This window comes from Lithobates pipiens, unplaced genomic scaffold, assembly GCF_037356315.1.
Source record: "Lithobates pipiens isolate NorthernLeopardFrog02 unplaced genomic scaffold, aLitPip1_a1.2 Scaffold_19, whole genome shotgun sequence".
NCBI classification, from domain to species: domain Eukaryota; kingdom Metazoa; phylum Chordata; class Amphibia; order Anura; family Ranidae; genus Lithobates; species Lithobates pipiens.
Genome location: NW_027507764.1, coordinates 54,627,588 through 54,649,125, shown reverse-complemented (window position 1 = coordinate 54,649,125; position 21,538 = coordinate 54,627,588). Strand labels below are relative to the sequence as shown.

Below are 21,538 nucleotides of genomic sequence, written 5' to 3'. Positions count from 1 at the left end.
AAAAGAGGACCTGTCATGCTTTTTTCTATTACAAGGGATTTTTACATTCCTTGTAATAGGAATAAAAGTGACACACTTTTTTTTTTTTTTTAAAAGAACAGTGAAAAAAATAAAAATAAAAGTTAAAATAAGAAAAAAAAAATGTTTTAAATGCGCCCTGTCTTGCCAAGCTTGCGTGCAGAAGCGAACGCATATATGAAAGCGGTGTTCAAACCACACATGTGAGGTATCGCTGCGATCGGTAGAGTAAGAGCAATAATTCTAGCCCCAGACCTCCTCTGTAACTCAAAACGTGCAACCTGAAGAATTTTTTTAAACGTCGCCTATGGAGATTTTAAAGGGTAAAAGTTTGTCGCCATTCCATGAGCGGGCGCAATTTTGAAGCGTGACATGTTGGGTATCGATTTACTCGGCGTAACATTATCTTTCACAATATAAAAAAAAAAAATTGGGCTAACTTTACTGTTGTCTTTTTTTTTTTTATTAAATAAAAAATTTTTCCCCAAAAAAAGTGCGCTTGTAAGTCCGCTGTGCAAATATGGTGTGACAGACAGTATTGCAACGACCACCATTTTACTCTCTAGGGTGTTAGAATAAATAATAAAAAAAAAAAATATATATATATATATATATATATATATATATATATATATATATATATATATAAATATAATATAATATAATATAATATATATATATATATATATATATATATATATATATTTTTTTTTTTTTTTTTGTTTAGGGGTTCTAAGTAAAGGGATGGAGAAAGACTGGCCCATTAGCATTGTTGGTTGTAATTCCAACGGCCACCACAAGAGGGCGCCAGATTCCAGAATGAACCATAGGATCACAGAAGGCCTCAAAGCCGGGGACTCAATTACCGGCCGCCTGCGGCGCGGCCCGACGCGATCGCGCGCGGGGGGGGGTCCACGGAGACGGGATACCCCCAGCTATGCTGCCCCAGGCGCAAGGTCGCTGATTCTAGTCGCCAATGCGACCTGGCGACCGGGTTTTGTCGAGCACTGTCTTAATGCATAGGATGCATTAAGGTGAAAAATCGCAAACCTTTACAACCCCTTTAATGGAGCGCTGTGTCAGTCAATGAACTAAAGAGAAAATTTTATATACTGACAAAAAGGAAATATTGATAACAGTGTTGTAAATAAGCCTGGAACCAGAAGCTCAATTGAAGGAACTTCTCTGGTTTAACTGGATTTCAAAGTACCACTGACGCGTTTCATTGGATGTGCCCCATTTCTTAGAGTAGAACTGGTAAGACCTCCTCCCCCTTTAATTTAAGGAAACTAATCGCCAACCCCACCCACTGGAGGGAGGAGAAGAGAGGGATCACAGAACACACATGCTGACCTCTTGGTTACACCCAAAGAACCTTGGCAATAAACAATGTCACATTTAAAAAAAAAAATGTTATAGATTTGCTGGGAATACATACTTTAAAAGAGGTCTTTGGCCTGTGACTACTGTACTTGGGTATTTTTCTATTGTTCATTGTTTCATATTCCCTCAGTTGTGCCCGAGTTACCTAGCGCTGATAACATTCTGGACATGATCATTATACAGAATTTATATTGCGCCAACAGTTTATGCAGCGCTTTACAATATAAAAGGGAGGCAATAGTTACAATAAAATACAAGAGGGTCCTGCTCATAAGAGCTTACACACTAAAAGGGTGGTAAGTGGTACGAAAGGTTGTAACTGTGGGGAGTGAGCTCATGGAAGTGGATGAAATGAGATTCGTTGGAGGTAGGATATACTTCCCTGAAGAGATGAGTTTTCAGGGATCGCCTGAAAGCAGCCAGATTAGGAGGAGATAGCTGGACAGATTAAAGTAGAGCATTCCAGAGGATAAGAGAGGCTCTGAAGAAGTCCTGGAGATGAGCATGGGAGGAGGAGACGAGAGAGCTTGAGAGCAGAGGGTCTTGAGGGGAGCAGAGAGGACAGTTTGGGTGATATTTGGTCAGGTAGTTTGGGGCAGAGATGTGAATGGCTTTGTAGGTTATTAGTATTTTGAATTTCATTTGCTGGGTGATGGGAAGCCAGTGAAGGGATTGGCAGGTAGAGCGGTTTTGTAAGGTAGAGGAGTCTGGCAACAGCATCCATGATAGACTGAGAGGGGATAGCCTATGGAGAGGTAGGCCTACGAGGAGGGAGTTGCAATAGTCAAGGCGAGAGATAAGTCAAGCTTGGTGGTTTAATTAGTTAAGGGGGCGAATTTTAAAGATGTTACGGAGGTGAACTCTACAACCTTTTGACAACGATTGGATTTGGGGCTGGGAGGACCCATTACACCTGGCATGAGGGGAGAAATTGATGGTTGCATTATATTTACAGTCACTACAGGCAAGCCTCATTATAGGCTTACATATAGGTACAAATCATGCATGGGAGTTTACTCCCACTTTAACCTCTTTCCTCAAAGCGTTTGTTACCCCAACACTTCATATTCCTGATATGTGGCTGCTGTACCGTGTACCTGTATGAGAAAGTCTCCTGTTCTCTTTGTATTGCTTCCTTTATATGAAATACCTGGTGTTCCTGTCAGTTCCTCTGCCTTCTTATTAAAAAAAAAAAAAAAAAACTGACCACACCAACAGTGTTAATTTTGGCAGCAAATTTCGATTTAGTTTTAGTCTTAGGACTAAAATGCCATTTTAGTTGTAGCCTTCTGCAATTGTTTTAGTTGTATTTAGTTGACTAAATCTCCAGTACAGTTTAGTCGACTAAAACTTATTTTAGTCATCTAAAATCGAATGGGTGTAATTCAATTTTAATGCATTAGTTAACTTTTCTCTACAATTTCCAAACTCATTATATACTGCTGGAGTGAAAAATAGAACATGTTATTATTTATGGTATTGAGGTTTGAACATGCACTACAGACCAGTGTTAATTTTGAAGTCAAGTTTCAATTTAGTTTTAGTCATAGTCTTTTGAATAAAATTACATTTTAGTCCCGTTTTAGTCTTTTGGCTAAAATGCCATTTTAGTTTTAGTCGTATTTTAGTCAACTAAAATAGTATTCATTTAGTCAACAAAAATGTTTTAGTCGACGAAATTAACACTGCACACTAAGCAGGAGAACACATTGTGGTCAGTTCTCTAGCTTTGCTGAGAACTCAGTGTACTCTCCCCCAATGATCAGACTTGTCCTGTTATGCACCCCCTGCAGAGCCATTCAGTAGGATGCTGCTGCTTCACCTCCCCCATAATAATATTATATATATATATATATATATATATATATATATATATATATATATATATATACATACACATACAATTCCCTGATTGTAAGAGGGCTCCATCGTCTACATCACATGTGTCAAACACCGAATACAGGCCATTTTCTGTGGCCCTTGCACCCAGGGCTTTTTTCAGCTGGAACATGGTGGAAACTCATAGATCAGAGGGGGCATTCACTTTTCAACCACTGGAAGAAAACAAAAGCCAACCAGCTTCGAAACACGTCCTGGGTCTCCAGTGATGTCAGGGAAATCCAGTCCCTTGTTGAACACTGAGCAATGACAGCAGCTTCCTCCCCAGCCAGTGGTCAAGACTGGTGTGTTTTTTTTGGCTGCCTCTCATACATTTCTGGCTCCCAAGTCATGCCATGGCCAACACGTGCACTTTTGCAGGTGCATTTCTATTTTTCAATAATTGTCATTCATTTTAATGCTACACTATAGGGTTGCGCTGTTTTTTGGTTTCTCCCATGAATATATATATATATACACACATACACACATCTGTGGGTGCCAGGCTCTCGATGTCCGCCGGTACCCGCCGATCGTCAGGCAGAGACTCAGAACGGAGTAAACAAGGCAGACAGGGGGGATAAACGAGGCAGAATTCTGTTCTGACAGGGGGGGGGAAGGGATGAATTCCAGAGGTCAATTGGTTAAGAACGTAGAAAAGAAAAAAAAACTGTTCTGCCATCTCCGAAAGAGCGGCATAGTAATCTGCAAAGTGTCAAAATGAAAGACCAGTCTCACAGGAACGTCAGAGAGCCAAGTTAACAAAACTGTTCCCTACATGACGGTCCTAATGGTGTGGAAATAATTGTTCTCTTCTCTTCAATTTCAAAAAAGAAGAAAAGAATCAAAATTTAAGAGGAAAGCTCGGTACACAATAGATTTTCATTAATAGTAAGACAGTATTTGTGCAGCACAGTGGAAGTATGACATGCTTTTTGCACACTTTATATGTTTTATGTGATTTAATTGTGAAACTCCAAAAAACAGGTTTCTGGATTTTTTTACTCACAGCAACTAAGCATTGTTCCACAAACGGAGTCAGAACGTGTGGACGGATAGTGACCATAATATCTCTAAAGTCCATAGCGTTGATTGTTCCTGTGTGGTCATTATCGCGCTGTACGAAGGCTTGCCTGGCATGTTCCAGCTGAATTTCCTACAGAGGAAAAAAAAAAAAGAAGAATCAGAAATTGGCAGGGGGCAAATTATTTCAGCAGTTAATGTTAACATGCTTAAAGTGGTTGTAAACCCATGTAAAAAAATAAATAAATAAAAGAAACCAAAAAACTGCAAGACAAAGGCATAATGAGCTAGTATGCATCGCATACTAGTTCATTATGAAACACTTACCTTAGATCGAAGCTGTTGCAGTGGTCCTCGTACTCTGCTGTGCCCGGTGACATGTCGCCCGGGAGTTATTTCTGGGTTCGCGAGCTCCGGCGCAGTGACTGGCCACAGCCACAATGTTACTCCCGTGCATGCGCACGGAAGCTGGTGATCACTGCACAGGCCCTTTAAAAATGGCACAATTGAGCCTTTTCGTCAGTGCACATGCACCGATGTCAGCACAAGCTTATATGGTAAATATCTCCTACACCGTGGAGGAGATGTTTCCAGTACCTACAGCTAAGCCTTATTATAGACTTTCCTGTAGGTACAAGTGGCGCAACAGGGTTTACACAACCACTTTAAAGATGAGGCTTAAAGCGTTTGTAAAGTCCTTTTTTTTTTCTTTTAAAAGTTGCAGAGTGGCTCCAATCCACTTCTCAGTTCCCCCTCAGGTGTTCTACGCTTCTCCTCCTCTCCATGTGCGAGCATAGCAAGCTGCTTCATATTGTGGCACACCTGCAGGCTCCCTCTTGAACCGGGAAGCCTGCATCTATAGACACAGACTGTGAGGCTCAGCCCTGCTCTTCATCACAGGATTTGACTGACAGCAGCAGAAGCAATAGCTCCCCGCTGCGGTCAGAAAAGCCTGTAAAAACGAGAAGTACAAGCTTGCTCCCAAGCTGTGCTGCCTGCGTCTATACACACACACAGTGCAGCTCAGCCCAAACTCCTGCTCACTGGATTAGATTGACAACAGCAGGAGCCAAATACCACTGTTCTCAGCAAACCCTGTGAGACTAGGAAGAGAGGGAGAGAAGACCTGCAACCAGGCATGGTGCTGGATTGATACAGAAGGTAAATGTTAGGGAGGGGCAGGGGACCAAGGGGGACCCACCTGCCCCCCACCATAAACATTTTTATTGGCAACAAATTGCATCAGTTACAGTACAAATAAATCAGATAAGTACAGTCAATACTCTTATAAATGTCACATTTACCATAACATGAAGCAATATTGACTACATAAAAAAAAACATAGCCTAGATATCAGGTAAACTAAGGTAAGAGTGTACATAGCTATGAACACAAAATGTAGTTGATAGAGTCTGATGTCAGGGTGTAGCCATCAACCCAAAAATGTTATACAATAGATACCCTCTAACGATCACGGAGGGAATATAAGGGCTACTGAACAATACAAAATACCAAATTCAGATTAAAAGAATTATTTCATTATACACAAAAGATAAAAATAAGAGTGGCTAGGGTATAATAGTTTGCACATATAGTTAACCCCAATGTGACCTTTACGCAATTGGTTTGTACAGTAGCACAAAGGCACCGACGAGTTTCGAATGCCACCTTCTTCAGGAGGTCCACCAGACAGGTGAACATAAATTCTGAACATAAAGTGCAAATATACAGCGTTTATGAAGCTGTAACGTAATAAAATCAAGCATATATAGTGAACACCACAAATAGTAATGTTATGAGTCACTGTTTGTACTAACCCATAGGTGCACAGAGAATATACATATACAGCAGCTGAATAAAAGTTTTCAAAACCAAATTGATGGCATTTCATGGGTCCAAAAAAACAAAAAGGTGGGAGAGATGGGGGACACCGCCAGTCCACAGACCCCCACTCTTACCACTGGGGCAGTGGCAGAGGTGTACCAGAATGTTCAGATGTAGCTGTCCACTGCATACAGTAGCTGTACACAAAATGGTGATGACAATGAAAGAAGAGACCTACTACTCCTGCAGGGCTGATGGTACGTGAACGTATTCTTGGTATTGTAGAGCATGGTTTAGGTATTGTTTAATTGCAGAGGGATAAAAGATAGGGGAAGGGGGAGTGGGAAAGGGGAAGAAAGAAAAAATGAGGGGGGGGGGGTAGTAGGGAACTGGGTCAGGGTGGAAGAAATGAGTAGAGGGGCATCAGATAGGCGAGAGCATTCATGTATCCATCTCAGGTATCGTTCAGAGGTCTTTTAGTGGCTCCAACAGAACCAAGCGGCTGTAAATTTGTGCATATGTTTGTGAGAAATGTGGATAAGCTCTTCCATTTTCTCTATTCGATTCAGTCTAGCAACCCACTCCCCGATTGTGGAAGCATGCATGGCAATGGTTTGGAATACAGAGTTCTTCTAGAAAGGGGTGTGTGATGAAGAGAAAAGTCCAAGGGGAAGGATGCAACTTGTGAAATTATATTGCATACCTCTTTCCAGAAGCGTTCTAAAAGCTCACACTCCACCAAATATGTAGCATGGCACCTTCTTCTCAGCCACATCTCCAAAAAAGACTGGAGGAAGCCAGGTAGCATTTGTGGAGAAGGGATGGGGTCCAATAACATCTAGTTCTGATTTTGTAACAATTTTCCTCAATTGCTACATTCGACAGTCCTCTGTGAACAAATTCCTCAATTGTGTCTCAATTGTCCTAGAGAGTAACTTGTAGTTCCTTTTGTGTCTTATCTGACAATGAGGAAATGTTCCCTGTTAGCATAGAGTAGATAGATGAGATTAAATGGCTTGGGGGCACCTGTTTAATGCATAAAGATCCAAATGGTATGGGTGGCCCAACCCATGTTTGGTTTGGGGAGGAGGACATTAGATGAGTTTTAGAATATTTGATTTGTCTGCATGTCCAAGAAGGAAAAGACCTTGTGGGGTACATGGACACCAGTTGTATAATAGACTTTCCTCAGAACTTACCTCTGACAAAGAATTGATGAGCCAAAATATCTCCATACTGCCCGTCTTGAATCAAAAATGTATTGGACATGCCGGGGGGGGGGGGGGGAATTAGCCCGTATTTCCTCAAATCATGGTCAGAGGACCCGGAGAAGACAAAAGGGATGTGGATTTAAATACAATCTGAAAGCAGAGTAATGAAGGGCCAACGAGAGGATGAGACAGTCTGTTGTAACAGATGGCGGATTGGAAGCCAAGACAGTAGGTGCAGAGAATGGTGATAGATCTTTCTAAACATACCCACGCCTTCCCTCGAGAATGGATATTCACATCCACAATGCGCACCAGCCGACACGCCAAATAATATTTGTAAAAGGTCTGGTACCCCACTCCACCTTTTAGTTTCAGGAGGGCGAGATGGGAATATTTGAATCGCAGGGGGGAATTATTCTAGATAACCCCCCCCCCACCCCGCATAATAGCTGGTATTCCCCCCATCAGCACTGTGCATTCTAAATTCTATTCTGATCTAATGATGAACTTCTGTCAAACAGAGAGGGCCACATTCTGATTATATCCGGCCCTACTAACTGACCACATTTCAATCCATCTATGGCCAGCTTTAATTTTAGGGAATAAATACCATGCAATATCTAAAAATCCATTTTAAAATGTACCCCCCATGAAGAAGAAAGGTTACCTGCCTAGGAATCCCTCTTCTGCCACCCCAGAAGTTGGTAAATATGGCTGGAATATATCTCGGGTGTGAGACAAAAAAGCCAGGGTTATATATTACAGCATTCCGGGAACACAATCAAAAAGGCCAAAACAGGGATTGAGGCAGACGTATCACTTCACCATTTTGCATATCAAGCTTCTCAATGTGGCAGTCACAGGTTGTGTGTTACTGGATGGTGCTTGTGGCCAAAGGCAACACCCTCCTCAATATCAACTCTGACAATCAATAACTGCAAGGAGTGTGGTGATGACCAAACCTTACTTGGCATAACTGCCCTACACACCATAGTGGACACCTAGCCTACAGGCACCCAGAGGGCAAAACGCTCTATTTCCAATCCTGCTTAAACTGCAGCTATCCAGAAAATCAGACAATGCTTTTTAAACATAGGACCCAAGCATTTGATAAGAAAAATAAATAAATAAAAACTTTTGTTTGTAGTCCAACTTTAAAAAGTACTGTCATAAACATTTTCTTTAAGCCATGCAGACAACGTGAGAGATTCCCGGTAAAACAAGGAACCATCTTTGAACCCAAAAGGGAAGGAGGGAAAGTTAGAAGCATATGTATAGCAACGTTCAGTAGCCGCTGTCATCTGGCCACATTATGCTCATCTCTCCCAGGAAGTCTGATAAAAGAGGTTGCCGCTTCCTCCTCCAGAACTCCGACTGATGCTGTAAAAAAAGGAAGACGTCACAGTACAGAGCGTGCTTCTTAATCACTGCAGCTCACTGCCTTTGTGGCTGATGGCACCGATCAGGGAAGCTACATGTAAAATGCATTAGGGACCCATCTGGTCCCGGTTAGAAGCGACATTAAAGGACGTGACTAGTAACTCCACGTACACTCGGGCTCCAGCTGCCGACAGTTCGAGGTCTAGACATGGTAACAGGAGTATAACTCATACCTCGCAACATAAAAAGCTGCCCAGCGCTGGAACGCTGTAATAGTTACACAGCCAAACACTTTTCAACGAGTAATAAATTATCAGTGGAAATGCAAACTTCGCATTTAACAGAAGGAAGTTGTGACAGAGCAGGGGACAAAGGAAAGAATAACTGGATGAAAATGGAAAATGGTAAGAATATAGTAATGGTATTCATTTAATAAATTAGGTTAGTGGCTAAACTGCATAGACATCAGATACTTCCTTCTCAGCAACTGCCAATCTTTTAAAAAACACAACTCCAGCTAATTGTCACTTACTAGGCCCCTGCCTCCTTGTACCACCTCAATACCAGGCACCTCCTTCCTGCCCAGGCCAGTTTTCATCTCTGTCACACTTTGAGTGACAATTGCACGGTCATGCTACACTGTAACCATGTGAAATTATCATTTTTGTCAGATCTTTTGGTGGTATTTAATAACTTCTGGGGGAGGGGGGGGGGGTTATTTTTTTTTAGGAAAAAGGACATTTTTTTTTTTTTTTCCAAAATGTTTCTGTCAGTAAATTTTGTAAATAAGTAATTTTTATCCTTCACTGATGGGTGATGATGAGGTGGCACTGATGGACACAGATAGGCAGCACTGGTGGGCAGCAGTGACTGGCATCACTTGTGGGCACTGATTTCTGGCACTTGTGGGCAAAGGTGGGCACTGATTGCTGGCAGTAATGGGCAAACATTTCTGGCACTGGTGAGTACTTAATTGTAATCAGGGCACTGATCTCTCTGCTCCCCACTCACCTCCCACTGCACAGCACGTGTGACAATGCTAATTTCTCCTGCTCAGGTCCCCGAGCTCTGCTGATCCTCTGCAACTCAGTCCTCTCTCTCTAGTACCCCCGCTCACCTTCTGTTATAGCATTCCCATGTGGCACACCATGCGTGGGGTCTGCTCTGGTACGGACCACGCTCGCCTTCCGGCTGCTCCACACCAGACACTTCCAGAATATATACACATGAATCAAAAGTCACTGCTATTGAAGTCTGAGAGCCAGCTGTTGTCGTACAATATCAGAAAAAAAAAAACTCAAAAATCTAATGGAAAGCCTTTCCAGAAGAATGGAGGCAGCCGGGGAGGGGTTAGCGGCAACATGCCTATGATTTGGAATGGGAGGTCCAAAAAGCTCATCTAGGTATTATGGTCAGGTGTCCACAAACCTTTAATTGTATGGTATAAGAAATATATAGGTTACATAACCTATATAACCTGGTATCCAGACAGAATACACAGACATAATAGCCTTATTATATATATATCTATCTCATTTATTTCCAGTAGTACACATTTTGAAATTAAAAGTTCATCGGTGACTCTATTATAGCTTTAAATCTGGAAGTAAAGGTTCGCTTTTAGGTTTCCCATTGCTTCCTGGGATATCTCACACCCGCAATACCTCCAAAACAAAGCGTAGCTACAGTTGCATAAAAGCCTCTAAAAAGTTGCAGGTGCTTCAAGCAAGCTTTTCATAGACTTCTATGGAGGCTTCAGAGACGCTTTGAAGCACCAAGAAAGCGACATGGGGTATAATTTTTGAAGCAAAGTAACGTGTAAACAAGACTGTAAGGAAACAATTTTATTTAGTGACAGGCGCTTTGGCATTTTGGCAGATCAGGGACATCGGTAGAGGAAAAGAAGCTGTGCAGCTTTGACCAAAATTGATTAACACCCTTGCTATAGGTGTAGGCCATTCACATACCTCAAAGCCAGACCTGAAAACTTCCAGGACCTTGATAAGCGAGGCCGGGGAATTACGGTTATTATAACAGTTACTTCACCATTACAGGAGTTCTTTCTCCGATTTTCCCCCCTGATGCAGTAGCTCAGAGTTTGAGAGCTCACTCCTGTGATGGTGAACAGCAATACCCAAACCTTGCTTAGCAACATCCTGGGAGTTTTCAGGTCAGGCTTCATGAGGTATGTAAATGGCATACACCTATAGCAAGAGCATTTTTCAACTTTGGCCAAAGCTGCACAGTTTGTTTTCATCTACAGATGCCCCATATCTGCACAGGCAGTTTTATTTAGTAAAAGTGAACCCTAATAAAAAAAAAAAATCAGCTCTGACTACAACACTCACCCTACCTCTGGCATCGTCAAAAAAATACCCACCTTCCCAACACTGCTCCTGGTTGCCCAGCTTTCTTTAACCCACTGTATGAGTGTGTCATGGGCCTCCCCCCATCCCCACACTTCAGGAGAATGCTGCATGTCATTAAATGGGAATGCAGTGCAATGCGATTTCCAGCTTTTTCTATGGGCTGCCATATGCATGACAATTAAGGCAAAGTAACGAATGGGGCATTTTGGTGTGTTGCGATTTGCACTTTTACGTGCCTTTTGCTGCATCGCATGTTTTTGCGTGCAAAATGCATGTTTGCTCTGGCGTTTGTGGTGCCATTGACAATAGATTTTATAGGTGTATAAAGGTGGGCATACACTATACAATCCGATTGTATAAGCGCTTTTAAAATGTACCAAAACTATATAATAGGAGGACACACTTATCTATTCACTCACTCTGTAGCCAGTCAGACAGGCCCTTGCACTACATAGTTGATGATGTATCTAAGCCCTGGTTCACACCAATGCGATTTTGGATGCGTTTCAGAGCGCACACTAAATAGCATCTCAAGGCAGATAACAGGGCTTTCTATGGAGGTCAATCACACCTATGCGTTCCAAATGCGATGCGATTTCCAAAAGGGTCCTGCGCATGTTGCGATATGGTGCATTTTTGAGCCCCATAGACTTGAAAGGAAACAGCAGTGAAAGCACACAGGTGTTCAATGAGAGCGAGAGCAAGAGCGCGAGAACGAGAGCGCGAGACACCACTCTACCAAACCCAGGAAGAATACACCTATTTCTATTGTCACAAGATTAGCCAGAACAGAAATCGCAGCAGAATCACACTGCAACAGCACCATGAAATCGCATTTGAAAACACATAGTAATCGCTCTGCATCAGTGTGAACCAAGGCTGAAGGAGATTGCACAACCAGACTGTATAGTGTATGGCGAGTGCCTCCACATACGCCAAATGAACAAACTAAGCAATAAGAAGGTACAAAACCATCCATCAGCAGAGGAAAACACTGGCTGTGAATTCAGTGAGAATTGTGCTCACTGACATTGCCTGCATTGGAAAAGCATGTAAGTACAGGACGTGGGCAGAAGCAGGTGAAGGGTGCGAGTTAAAGTGGAGCTCCACCCAAAAAGGGTTTAGCTTTAGCACCTGTCCTGTCCCTCCCCCCCCCCCCCCCGCCCATGCCACATTTGGCATGTAATTTTTTGGGGGGGAGGGGGAGGCAGGTACCTAGTTTTGACAGGTACCCGCTACCACTTCCGCTTGGACCGCCTAGGTGCCTAGATCTCCTCTCCCCAATCTTCAGGTCCCAGAAGATTGCCTGACTATTTGGGAGGCCAGCGCCGATGAGAGGAGAGCATTGAGGGTATGGATGCCAAAATCACTGTATCCTAGGTATTAAAAGTCAGCAGCTACACTTTTTGTAACACAAAAACGAGTGGAACTCCACTTTAATGAAGTCAGCTGGTGAAGTTCTTCCTCTTTCCACTAAGAGTTTTCCCATCCAGTAGGACATATATCAGGAACTCAGAGGAAGTTTTCTATAGCAGAAACTGCAGGCAGAGGCAAGACCTGCCCTAGAATACAGGGGAAGCTTTTGCTTTTCTGCAACAGAGGTACATTAAAAGGTAAATTGGTACATAAGGAAGGTGGAATTGAGAAAAAAAAACATTTAATAAAGAAAACTATAAAATTATGCACAGTCCTGTCAAAGTTACTCATAGGTCCACTTTGAATTAAGTTTTAGAGCTACTCTACACACTAAAAACACAAATCCCTTTCTATTGCTTACCAGCAAAAGCTGAGTAAACTCTGCATACGGTAGCAGCCTCTTCCGGTCTTTTCCAAAATGCAGCTGAATGAATTCGCAGTCCCAGTTGAACGGGATATGCTGGTGAATCGTAGTCAGTCCAAACACTTGCTTCACATCATCTGCAAACAATGTAAAAAGAATTGTTAAAATGAACATTAGCCTCTCCAATGCATTGGTATTGAAATATGAAGAAGTTCCATTTATTATTTGCTTTCCAGCTTCTCCCCTAACAAAATTTGTGGGCATTACTAAAGTTGAGCTCAGTTGCCACTGCCCCCCATGTCCGCGGAGGGGTTATATCAGCTAGAGGTCTCCCAACCATTTCTTCTGTCGCCCCCCGTCTTTTCATTTGTCGCTAGGACACAAACCTAAAGCTGGCAATAAACAGGTAGTCCCCCCCCCCCCCCCCCATTTGATTCAGCCATCCACACAAACTAGGTGGATGGAGGAATCTCCAGCCAACACTTCCACTGCTGTGAGAATACACTGATCACTGGCTGCAGTAGCTGATCGAGAAAAGTTCACTTAAAGTGATTGTAAAGGTACATTTTTTAAAACTAACAAATGTGTACAGAGTGGCCCCGAACCTGCTCTTCTGGGGTCCCCAGGTGGCTCCTTTCCACATGAGATAACCCCCTCAGAGAAGCGCTTCCTGAGGGGGTTACTTTGTAGGCATGCTCCCGAGTCCGGCATTCCGCGTCCATAGAGGCCGAATACACGACTCGGCTATGCCCCCCGGCAACTCGTGTCATTGGATTTGACGGACAGCAGTGGGAGCCAGTGGTCTGCGCTGCTAACAATCTATCCAATTAAGAGCAGAGAACCCCCGGGCAGACAGACAGTGCATCCCCGCCGGGTCAAATTTGAGGTTAAGGTAAGTAAAACGGGGGGCTGGGGGGCCGGTCACTGACAGGTGTTTTTTTACCTTAATGCATAGGATGCATTAAGGTGAAAAAATACAAAGGTTTACAACCCCTTTAACAATTTACTTCAACAAAATTCAAACGACTGACTTCTGTCGAGCAAACACAGCGACAAATTTGAACTTAAACTATAGACTATAGGTGTTTTCACCTCCATTTCCTGCTTTAACTATAATAATTAGGGAGACTAAAGCTGACCACACACCGATTGCTTCCTCCATACAAACAACTGAGGTGGATGGAGGAATTCCTCTGTATTCTGATCTGCCACTGTCAGAATACACGGATCAGCAGCTAGAGCATTTTCCAGCAAATGATCAACTTCTGTCAAGAGGAGACTGCCACAGTGTGATTGCAATCCTGATGGTTCCTGCTTAACCGGCTGAATTTCAACCAGTGTATGGCTGGCTTTACACATTTGTATTTCAACCAGTGTATGGCTGGCTTTACACATTTGTAAAAAAAAAGTTGAAATGCTTAGGCCATCACCGTCAACCCCTACTGAAACTGCGGTCATGTTACTCTTTATTCCTTAAAGTGGTTGTAAAGGCAGAAGGTTTTTCATCTAAATGCATTCTATTTATTAAGATAAAAAACCTGAGTGCAGCAGCCCCCCTCAGCCCCCCAATACTTACCCGAGCCCCATCTTGATTCAGCAATGTTGCAGGAGTGTCTCGGCTGCCCAGGACTCTCCCTGCTCTTTTGCTAAGATGGTAGCGTGGCGCCATTGGCTCCCGCTGCTGTCAAAGTCAGCGAGCCAATGAAGAAAGAGAGGGGGTGGAGCTGAATCATGGCCCTGTGTCTGAATAGACACACAGTGCAGCGGCTCGGCTACCCCCATAGTAAGCGTCTTGCTGTGGGGGCATTCGGTGGGAGGGAGGGGACAGGAGAATCAGCACGGGACCCGAGAAGAGGAGGATCCGGGCAGCTCTCTGCAAAACCATGGCACAGAGCAGGTAAGCATGACATGTTTTTATATTAAAATGAAAAAACTGAGACTTTAGTATCACTTTAACACTAGGTAACTAACCTGCAACAATGTAAAAAGGTTCAAAGACAGCAGAGCCACCCGGCACCCCATGCAGGATGCAGAGAACGCAGGCAAAGACAGGCTGAGCTCTGGCTCTCTGCTAGAAACCATCCGTACGTCTATCTTGAAGCCCTATACCTTCATCTTTAATGCACAGTATAGCTTATTTATAATGTAAGCAAGCACCTTATACAAATATGTACACAGACTTGGCAACTTTCTTTACATTTTAAAGTGACTCCATTAAGATTTAAATCGTACTTAAAAGTTGTTCGGTAAAAGTGAGGACAATTAGTGTCGTATTTAAATGAACACTGTACTTAAAATTCAATAAAACCTCCAGCAATTGTGCTTCGTGTGGGAAGATCATTTTTGTGTATAGCTAAGGAAATTGCCCTACCGCTCTTCTATTCAAATGACACATCCCTCCTTGCCTTGACACCGACTGGATTGAATTATAAATGTATAGAATAAGTTGTTTTCAAAGCTTTCCCACACAAAAGTTCTCAAAGCTCAGCAACATCAATAAAGGACGACTGCTGATGTCTAAACAAGTCCGAGTTAATTTCAATTTAAAAATGCATGAAAGTTTTATTTTTTTTATCTTTAATTTTTATAGTCTAGATATTCGGTGCCATTAAGGTTTTAAAGAGACTTTAACTTCAAATTGAAAAAACAAGACTGCAGATACTCACCCTCTCTCTGTTTGTGCTGCTATGATAAGAAACGGTCACCTGATGACGCTTCAGGATCCAACACTTCAATGAGTGTTGGATTTTTGTTGGACTCGCTACGATCTGTGGTTCTGCCCGTCACCCCCCTACAGGAGACAATGGTGACATAGGATTTAGCAGATAGAACCACTGAGCTGTGGAAGACTAGGAAACAAACACTCTCACAAGTGTTGGTCGCTCAAAACTCTTTGACTAGAGCAGGAGTATCAAACTCAATTTCTTAGTGGGCTGCATCAGCAGTATGGTTGCACTCAAAAGGGCAGGTGGTGCACTAAGCGTGCGTTACATACAGAGTGCGGGGTACAGGGGTCCGCCACTGTGCACAGGGTGCGGGGTACAGGGGCCCGCCACTGTGCACAGAGCGCGGGGGTACAGGGGGCCCGCCACTGGGCACAGAGCGCGGGGGTACAGGGGGCCCGCCACTGGGCACAGAGCGCGGGGGTACAGGGGGCCCGCCACTGGGCACAGAGCGCGGGGGTACAGGGGGCCCGCCACTGGGCACAGAGCGCAGGGGGAACAGGGGCCCGCCACTGGGCACAGAGTGCGGGGGTGCACCACTGTACACAGAGTGACGGCGGAGCAGGAAGCAGAGGGTGAGAGCTAAAGCTGGTGCCAGCTGAAAAATTGAGGGCCACATGACATGTCGGACAGGATTCAGGCTACAAGCCTTGTGTTTGCCACATGTGGACTAGCGTCTTCACTTCCTCACAACGTTTGTTATTAGCAAGAGCATTTACAGTACATCTTTCTTCCAGGGCACCCTGTTTTGCCAGTTTTGTTTCAGCAACAGTTGCACAAAAGCCAACTTGAAGCCTTGTTAAACCACATCCATCATCTCAAGGTGCAGCAAAATGACAGGTTTTCATTCTTAGCTGTCAAATTGGTTTAAAGCAATTGTAAAGCTTTTTTTTTTTGTTTTTTGTTTTTTAAATAACAAACATATCATACTTACCTCCACTGTGCAGCTCGCTTTGCACAGAGTGGCCCTGATCCTCGATTTCTGAGGTCCCCCGGCGGCTCTCGCAGCTCCTCCCCACATCAGATAACCCCTGAGGAGAAGCGCTCTCCGGAGGGGGTTACCTTGTGGGCACGCTCCCGAGTCCAGCATTTGCATCCATAGACACGAATGCCGACTCGGCCCCGCCCCCTGGTGCCCACATCATTGGATTTGATTGACAGCAGTGGGAACCAATGGCTGCCCTGCTATCAATCTATCCAATCAAGTGCCAAGAACCCCGTAGAGATGCACAGCGCATCCTCGCCATTGGAAATTCCAGGGCTCTGGTAAGTAAAATGGGGGTGCTTGGGGGACGGTGACCGATGGATGTTTTTTCACCTTAATACATAGGATACATTAAGGTGAAAAAAACACGAGGGTTTACAACCCCTTTAAGGGCACCACACTGCCACGAATACAGCCAGCCCCGACAAGTAGCATGCAGTGAAGAACTGCTGCTCTTTCAGATAACCAACATTATCCGACTCTCTGATGCCAGGCGATCACAGAGGCACCTCTTGGTGGCCTAACACAATCACATAAGCCTGGCTTGTAATGGACATCATTCACACTTCTCAACACAAGCATTTTTCTTAGCAGCACTGAAGATCGCCTACAGCGCTTGTCAAGTGACCACATGGAATGCTCCTGGAAAAAGGGTATGTATGCTTGAATTTGATCCATGGATGTCCTCCCAGAATGTTGCTCTCGCGCGACCCTGGGGCACACTCCCACAAACATGCCGCTGGTTGCAGCCGTTTTCCATGTGATCGCTCTGTCAAATGAGGGAGTGATCACATGTAAACAAACCAACGTCATGTTATGACGCTGGTTCCTCCCTCCCCTCTCTGTACCGATCGGTACAGGGCGAGGGGAGAGGCGGAGAGATGGCAGCACTGTAGGCTGGATGTGTAGTGCCCACAGCGCTGCTCAATGCCAGCACGCTGCCATAAATTTTTAACAGAAAGAATTTTTTGTTTACCGAATTTTCAGCCTTTTTTCATTTATAGCGCAAAAAAATAAAAATAAAAAAACAGCTGTGATTTAATACCACCAAAAGAAAGGTCAGTGTTGCATGACTGCATAATTGTCATTCGAAGTGTGCGAGCGCCGAAAGCTGAAAATTGGTCTCGTTAGGAAGGGGGTTTAAGTGCCCAGCGGTCAAGTGGTTAAAATGCAAATCAATTTATAATTTTTTTATATGTTTTTTTTTTTATTTTATTTTATTTTTTTAAGTGGTCTGTCTTTTTTGTTTATAGCGCCAAAAATAAAATGCAGTGGTGATCGAATACCACCAAAAGAAATCTCTATTTGTGGGGGGATTACAAATTTCATTTAAAGTACAGCGTTGCTTGACCGCGCAATTGTCAGTTAAAATAAAGCAGTACCGTATCGCAGAAAACAGCCTGGTCATGAAGGGGGGTAAATCTTTTCAGAGGTCAAGCAGTTAATAAAATGTATTGTACGGCTCGGACATGCTCTTCCTTGGTCTGTTTTGATTGTCCACAGTCCTCGATTTGGCAATTCAAAGGATGGCTGTAAGACCCTGATAAAATGAAGGCTGCAACACCAGTGCTGACTTTTTTGGGCTGGTCACACCTGAGCACAAGAGTGGGATTATTAATGGTGATCTGGTTTATAAAAAAATTTATTTTTGTAATTAAGCAGTGGGTAGACATCCAGCGGGGATTGGTCTCTCAGAAAATGCTGATCCCGATTGCTGTCTTCATTATGCTATTCAACCTAAAATAAAATTCTAAAAAAAAAATTATTTCATTGTGGCCCATGACCAGTTACCAAATCACTTAAGTGGCTCACACTCTTCAAAAGATTGAGCACCCCCGGTTTAGGCCATCTTCTGCCCCAAACTAAAACCTGAATTCTTAAGAAAATTCCTGTTGGGATAATGAGGGAGACGCATGCAGAAGTCCCAACACTGCCTTATTCCAGGGCAAGAAAAAGTTTCCTAACTTACCCAATCACTTCATTTGGAGCAGTCACTTAATTCACTGTTAAGTTGGGTACACACTATAAGAAAATAGGGCAAACGATCACCCGGTTTACCTCAATATTTCACAGCAATTCGAAACCAAGGCTGGAAATAATGTACGAAAATTCTTGAACGACAAAAGGTTTTTTTTGTTTGTTTGTGATCATGTGCAGTCTCTCATGTTTGACTTTCTTGACCTTGGGTTCACACTAGTGCAATCTCCCACAAGCAGTTCACACTGCCTTGTGCAAACCGCTGCGGGTGTCATTAAAGTTAATGACACCCCCAGTTTAGTTCACAGATCGCCGTGCAAACTGTGAACTCGCACAGGAATCGGATCGCATGGGTGTTTTCACCATTCTAATGTGGGGGAAAAACAAGCCCCTGCACTATTTTCTGTGGAAATTCAATGCGAGTTCAGCCATACAACTGAATGTCTGAACGCGCATTGCTCAGAGATCGCATGTGGTGCGGGTGCTAATCACATTCGACCTCTGAGATCGCACTAGTGTGAACCTAGGCTTAAGAAAAACTGTACGAAAAAAACAGTACACATTAACTCCTTTATCGCTGGAAGTTTTACCCCCCCCCCCCCCCTCTCTAAAGCACTGCGTTAATTTAACTGACAACTGGGCAGCCATGCAATGCTGTACACAAAATTTATGTCCATTTTTTCTCACAGATCAAACTTTTTTGTGGCATTTGATCACCTTTGCAGTTTAAATTTTTTTGCGCTATAAACAAAGACTTTTTTTTAGAAAAAAAATCTCTCTCTCTCTCTCTCTCTCTATATCTATAGCTCCATCTATAGCTCCATCTATAGCTCCATCTATAGCTCCATCTCTTCTAATTTCCTTCTTTCTGCCATAAAACATTGCCAATAAAAAAAATTGGGAAAAAAAATAAAATAAATCAAGTTTCTTCATACATTTAGGCCAATATGTATTCCGTTACATATTTTTGGGAAAAAAATTCCCAATAAGCGTATATGTCTGTCTTTACCCTCACCTCCCCTTTTTTTTTTTGGAATCCATGGTTATAGTTGAGCTTGAATGTGAGACCACAACATGACCTGTAGAATGGAGAGATCTGTGAACATTAGATGCATCTAAGGCTTGGTTCACACATATATGCAATTTGGATGCGTTTTTATACCTCATCTAATGTGGACAACATGTATATATGTGGTCTTGGGCACAATGTTGTGCACACACTATATTAAAATTGAACAATCGTGCCTCATATGGAATTTTTCTTCCAATTTTCTTATAGTGTGTACCCTATCTTAGGCTGGGTTCACACATGTGCGGCCGTGGTTTGAGTGCGACAGTCCAATGCGTATCTGCTCACCAGTTCAGGTGCAAATTTTGACCTGAAAAATTGCAGCTGAACCGGACACTTAAAAACGGGACCCTTTTTAAAAGAACAGCACCGTGGCTGCCCCACACATGTGTGAACCGGCTCCTTTGAAAGACGATCACATTCACGTGTTATCCACATTGGATGAGGTTAAAAATGCATCCAAATTGCATATATATGTGAATAGATAGATGCATCTAATGTTCAGAGATATCTCCATTCTACAGTCACGTTTTGGTCTCACATCCAAGCTCAACTAGAACCATGGATTCCAAAAAAAGGGGGGGGACAAAAAACATAAAATACAGATCAAAGCGAAGAATTTATACAGACAGTTGCTGTTCATACTTAACGGGACGAAATATACCTAGAGATGTAAACAAGCTTATGTGGTTACTGATGAAAAAAAGGTGTAATTTTCCTGCTTAGCTTAAACCGACGGTTGCCATGGAAACCAGTACAATAAAGACACTTTTCCATAACAAATATTCAAATCCAACAATGCTGCTCTTGTCAAGCAGTTGATATTTTCATACAGGTCATAACAATGAAAAAGAAAAATCTGACAAAAGGTTTTCTCTAATGTACAATGGCAAGGCTGAAAATAACTCTTCAAACCTGGGGTAAAAGTGTGGGTAACTTTTATAGTGGTTTAGCATATAAAAAGTTACTTAAGAGAGCCATTAATATTAGTTGTCTTTGTTCCCCAAATTCAGTGCATTCAGAAAGTTTTCAGACCCCCTTAACTTCTTTCAATTTTGTTATGCTACAGCCTCATACTACGGTTATTTAAATATTTTTTTTTTCTCATTATACTACACTCAGTACCCCGATAATGACAAAGTGAACAACAGAATTTTAGAAATGTTTGCAAATGAATGAAAAAGGAAAAAAAAAAATGAAAGATCGCCTTGCAACAACACATTAGCAATTTCTCTTGATGTTTCAACACCTTGATTGGAGACCACCTGTGGTATATTAAATTGATTGGCCATGATTTGGAAAGGCACACACCTCTCTATGCCAGGTTCACACTGCAGCAATGCAGGAACCAGTGGTGATTCCCACATCGCATCTCTCCAGCAGGCAGTTATCACTGCCCTGTGTTAACACACTGTGGATTCGGCCAGGAATTGAATCACATGGGTGAGAACACCCATGTGTTAAGATTCCGGGGAGGGGGGCTGGGGTTCCCGACACCTCTTTTTAGGGGTGCACCAAATGGAAATTTTGGTGCTGAAACCAAAGGATGCACAAGGCCGAAAAACCAAAACAAATACCGAAAATGACAGGTTTGTAAAAAATATTTATATTATTATATTCAACTTTTTAATATCATCAATTTAAATGAATGGCGTTTTATTGCTGGCCATTATTGGCATCTTTAGTGCATGAAAGAGCAGGAGAAAAATGCAGTCTGCAGTCTCTAACCATCTCTTGTATCAGGCCCGATGCAGGAGCTGGTCAGAGACTGCAGGCCCGATGCAGGAGCTGGTCAGAGACTGCAGGCCCGATGCAGGAGCTGGTCAGAGACTGCAGGCCCGATGCAGGAGCTGGTCAGAGACTGCAGGCCCGATGCAGGAGCTGGTCAGAGACTGCAGGCCCGATGCAGGAGCTGGTC

General features: G+C 43.1%; 1 protein-coding gene across 1 annotated transcript in view; it reads right to left on the bottom strand.

Moving 5' to 3' along the window:
* The window catches only part of SLC25A13 (solute carrier family 25 member 13), a gene marked incomplete in the record, with an annotated part of 301,958 nt that overhangs the window by 185,039 nt on the left and 95,381 nt on the right, over nucleotides 1-21,538 (bottom strand). The window contains 2 exon segments of the mRNA XM_077490751.1: nucleotides 4,289-4,435; nucleotides 12,864-13,003. Of these exon segments, the coding sequence (XP_077346877.1) occupies nucleotides 4,289-4,435; nucleotides 12,864-13,003 (287 nt within the window).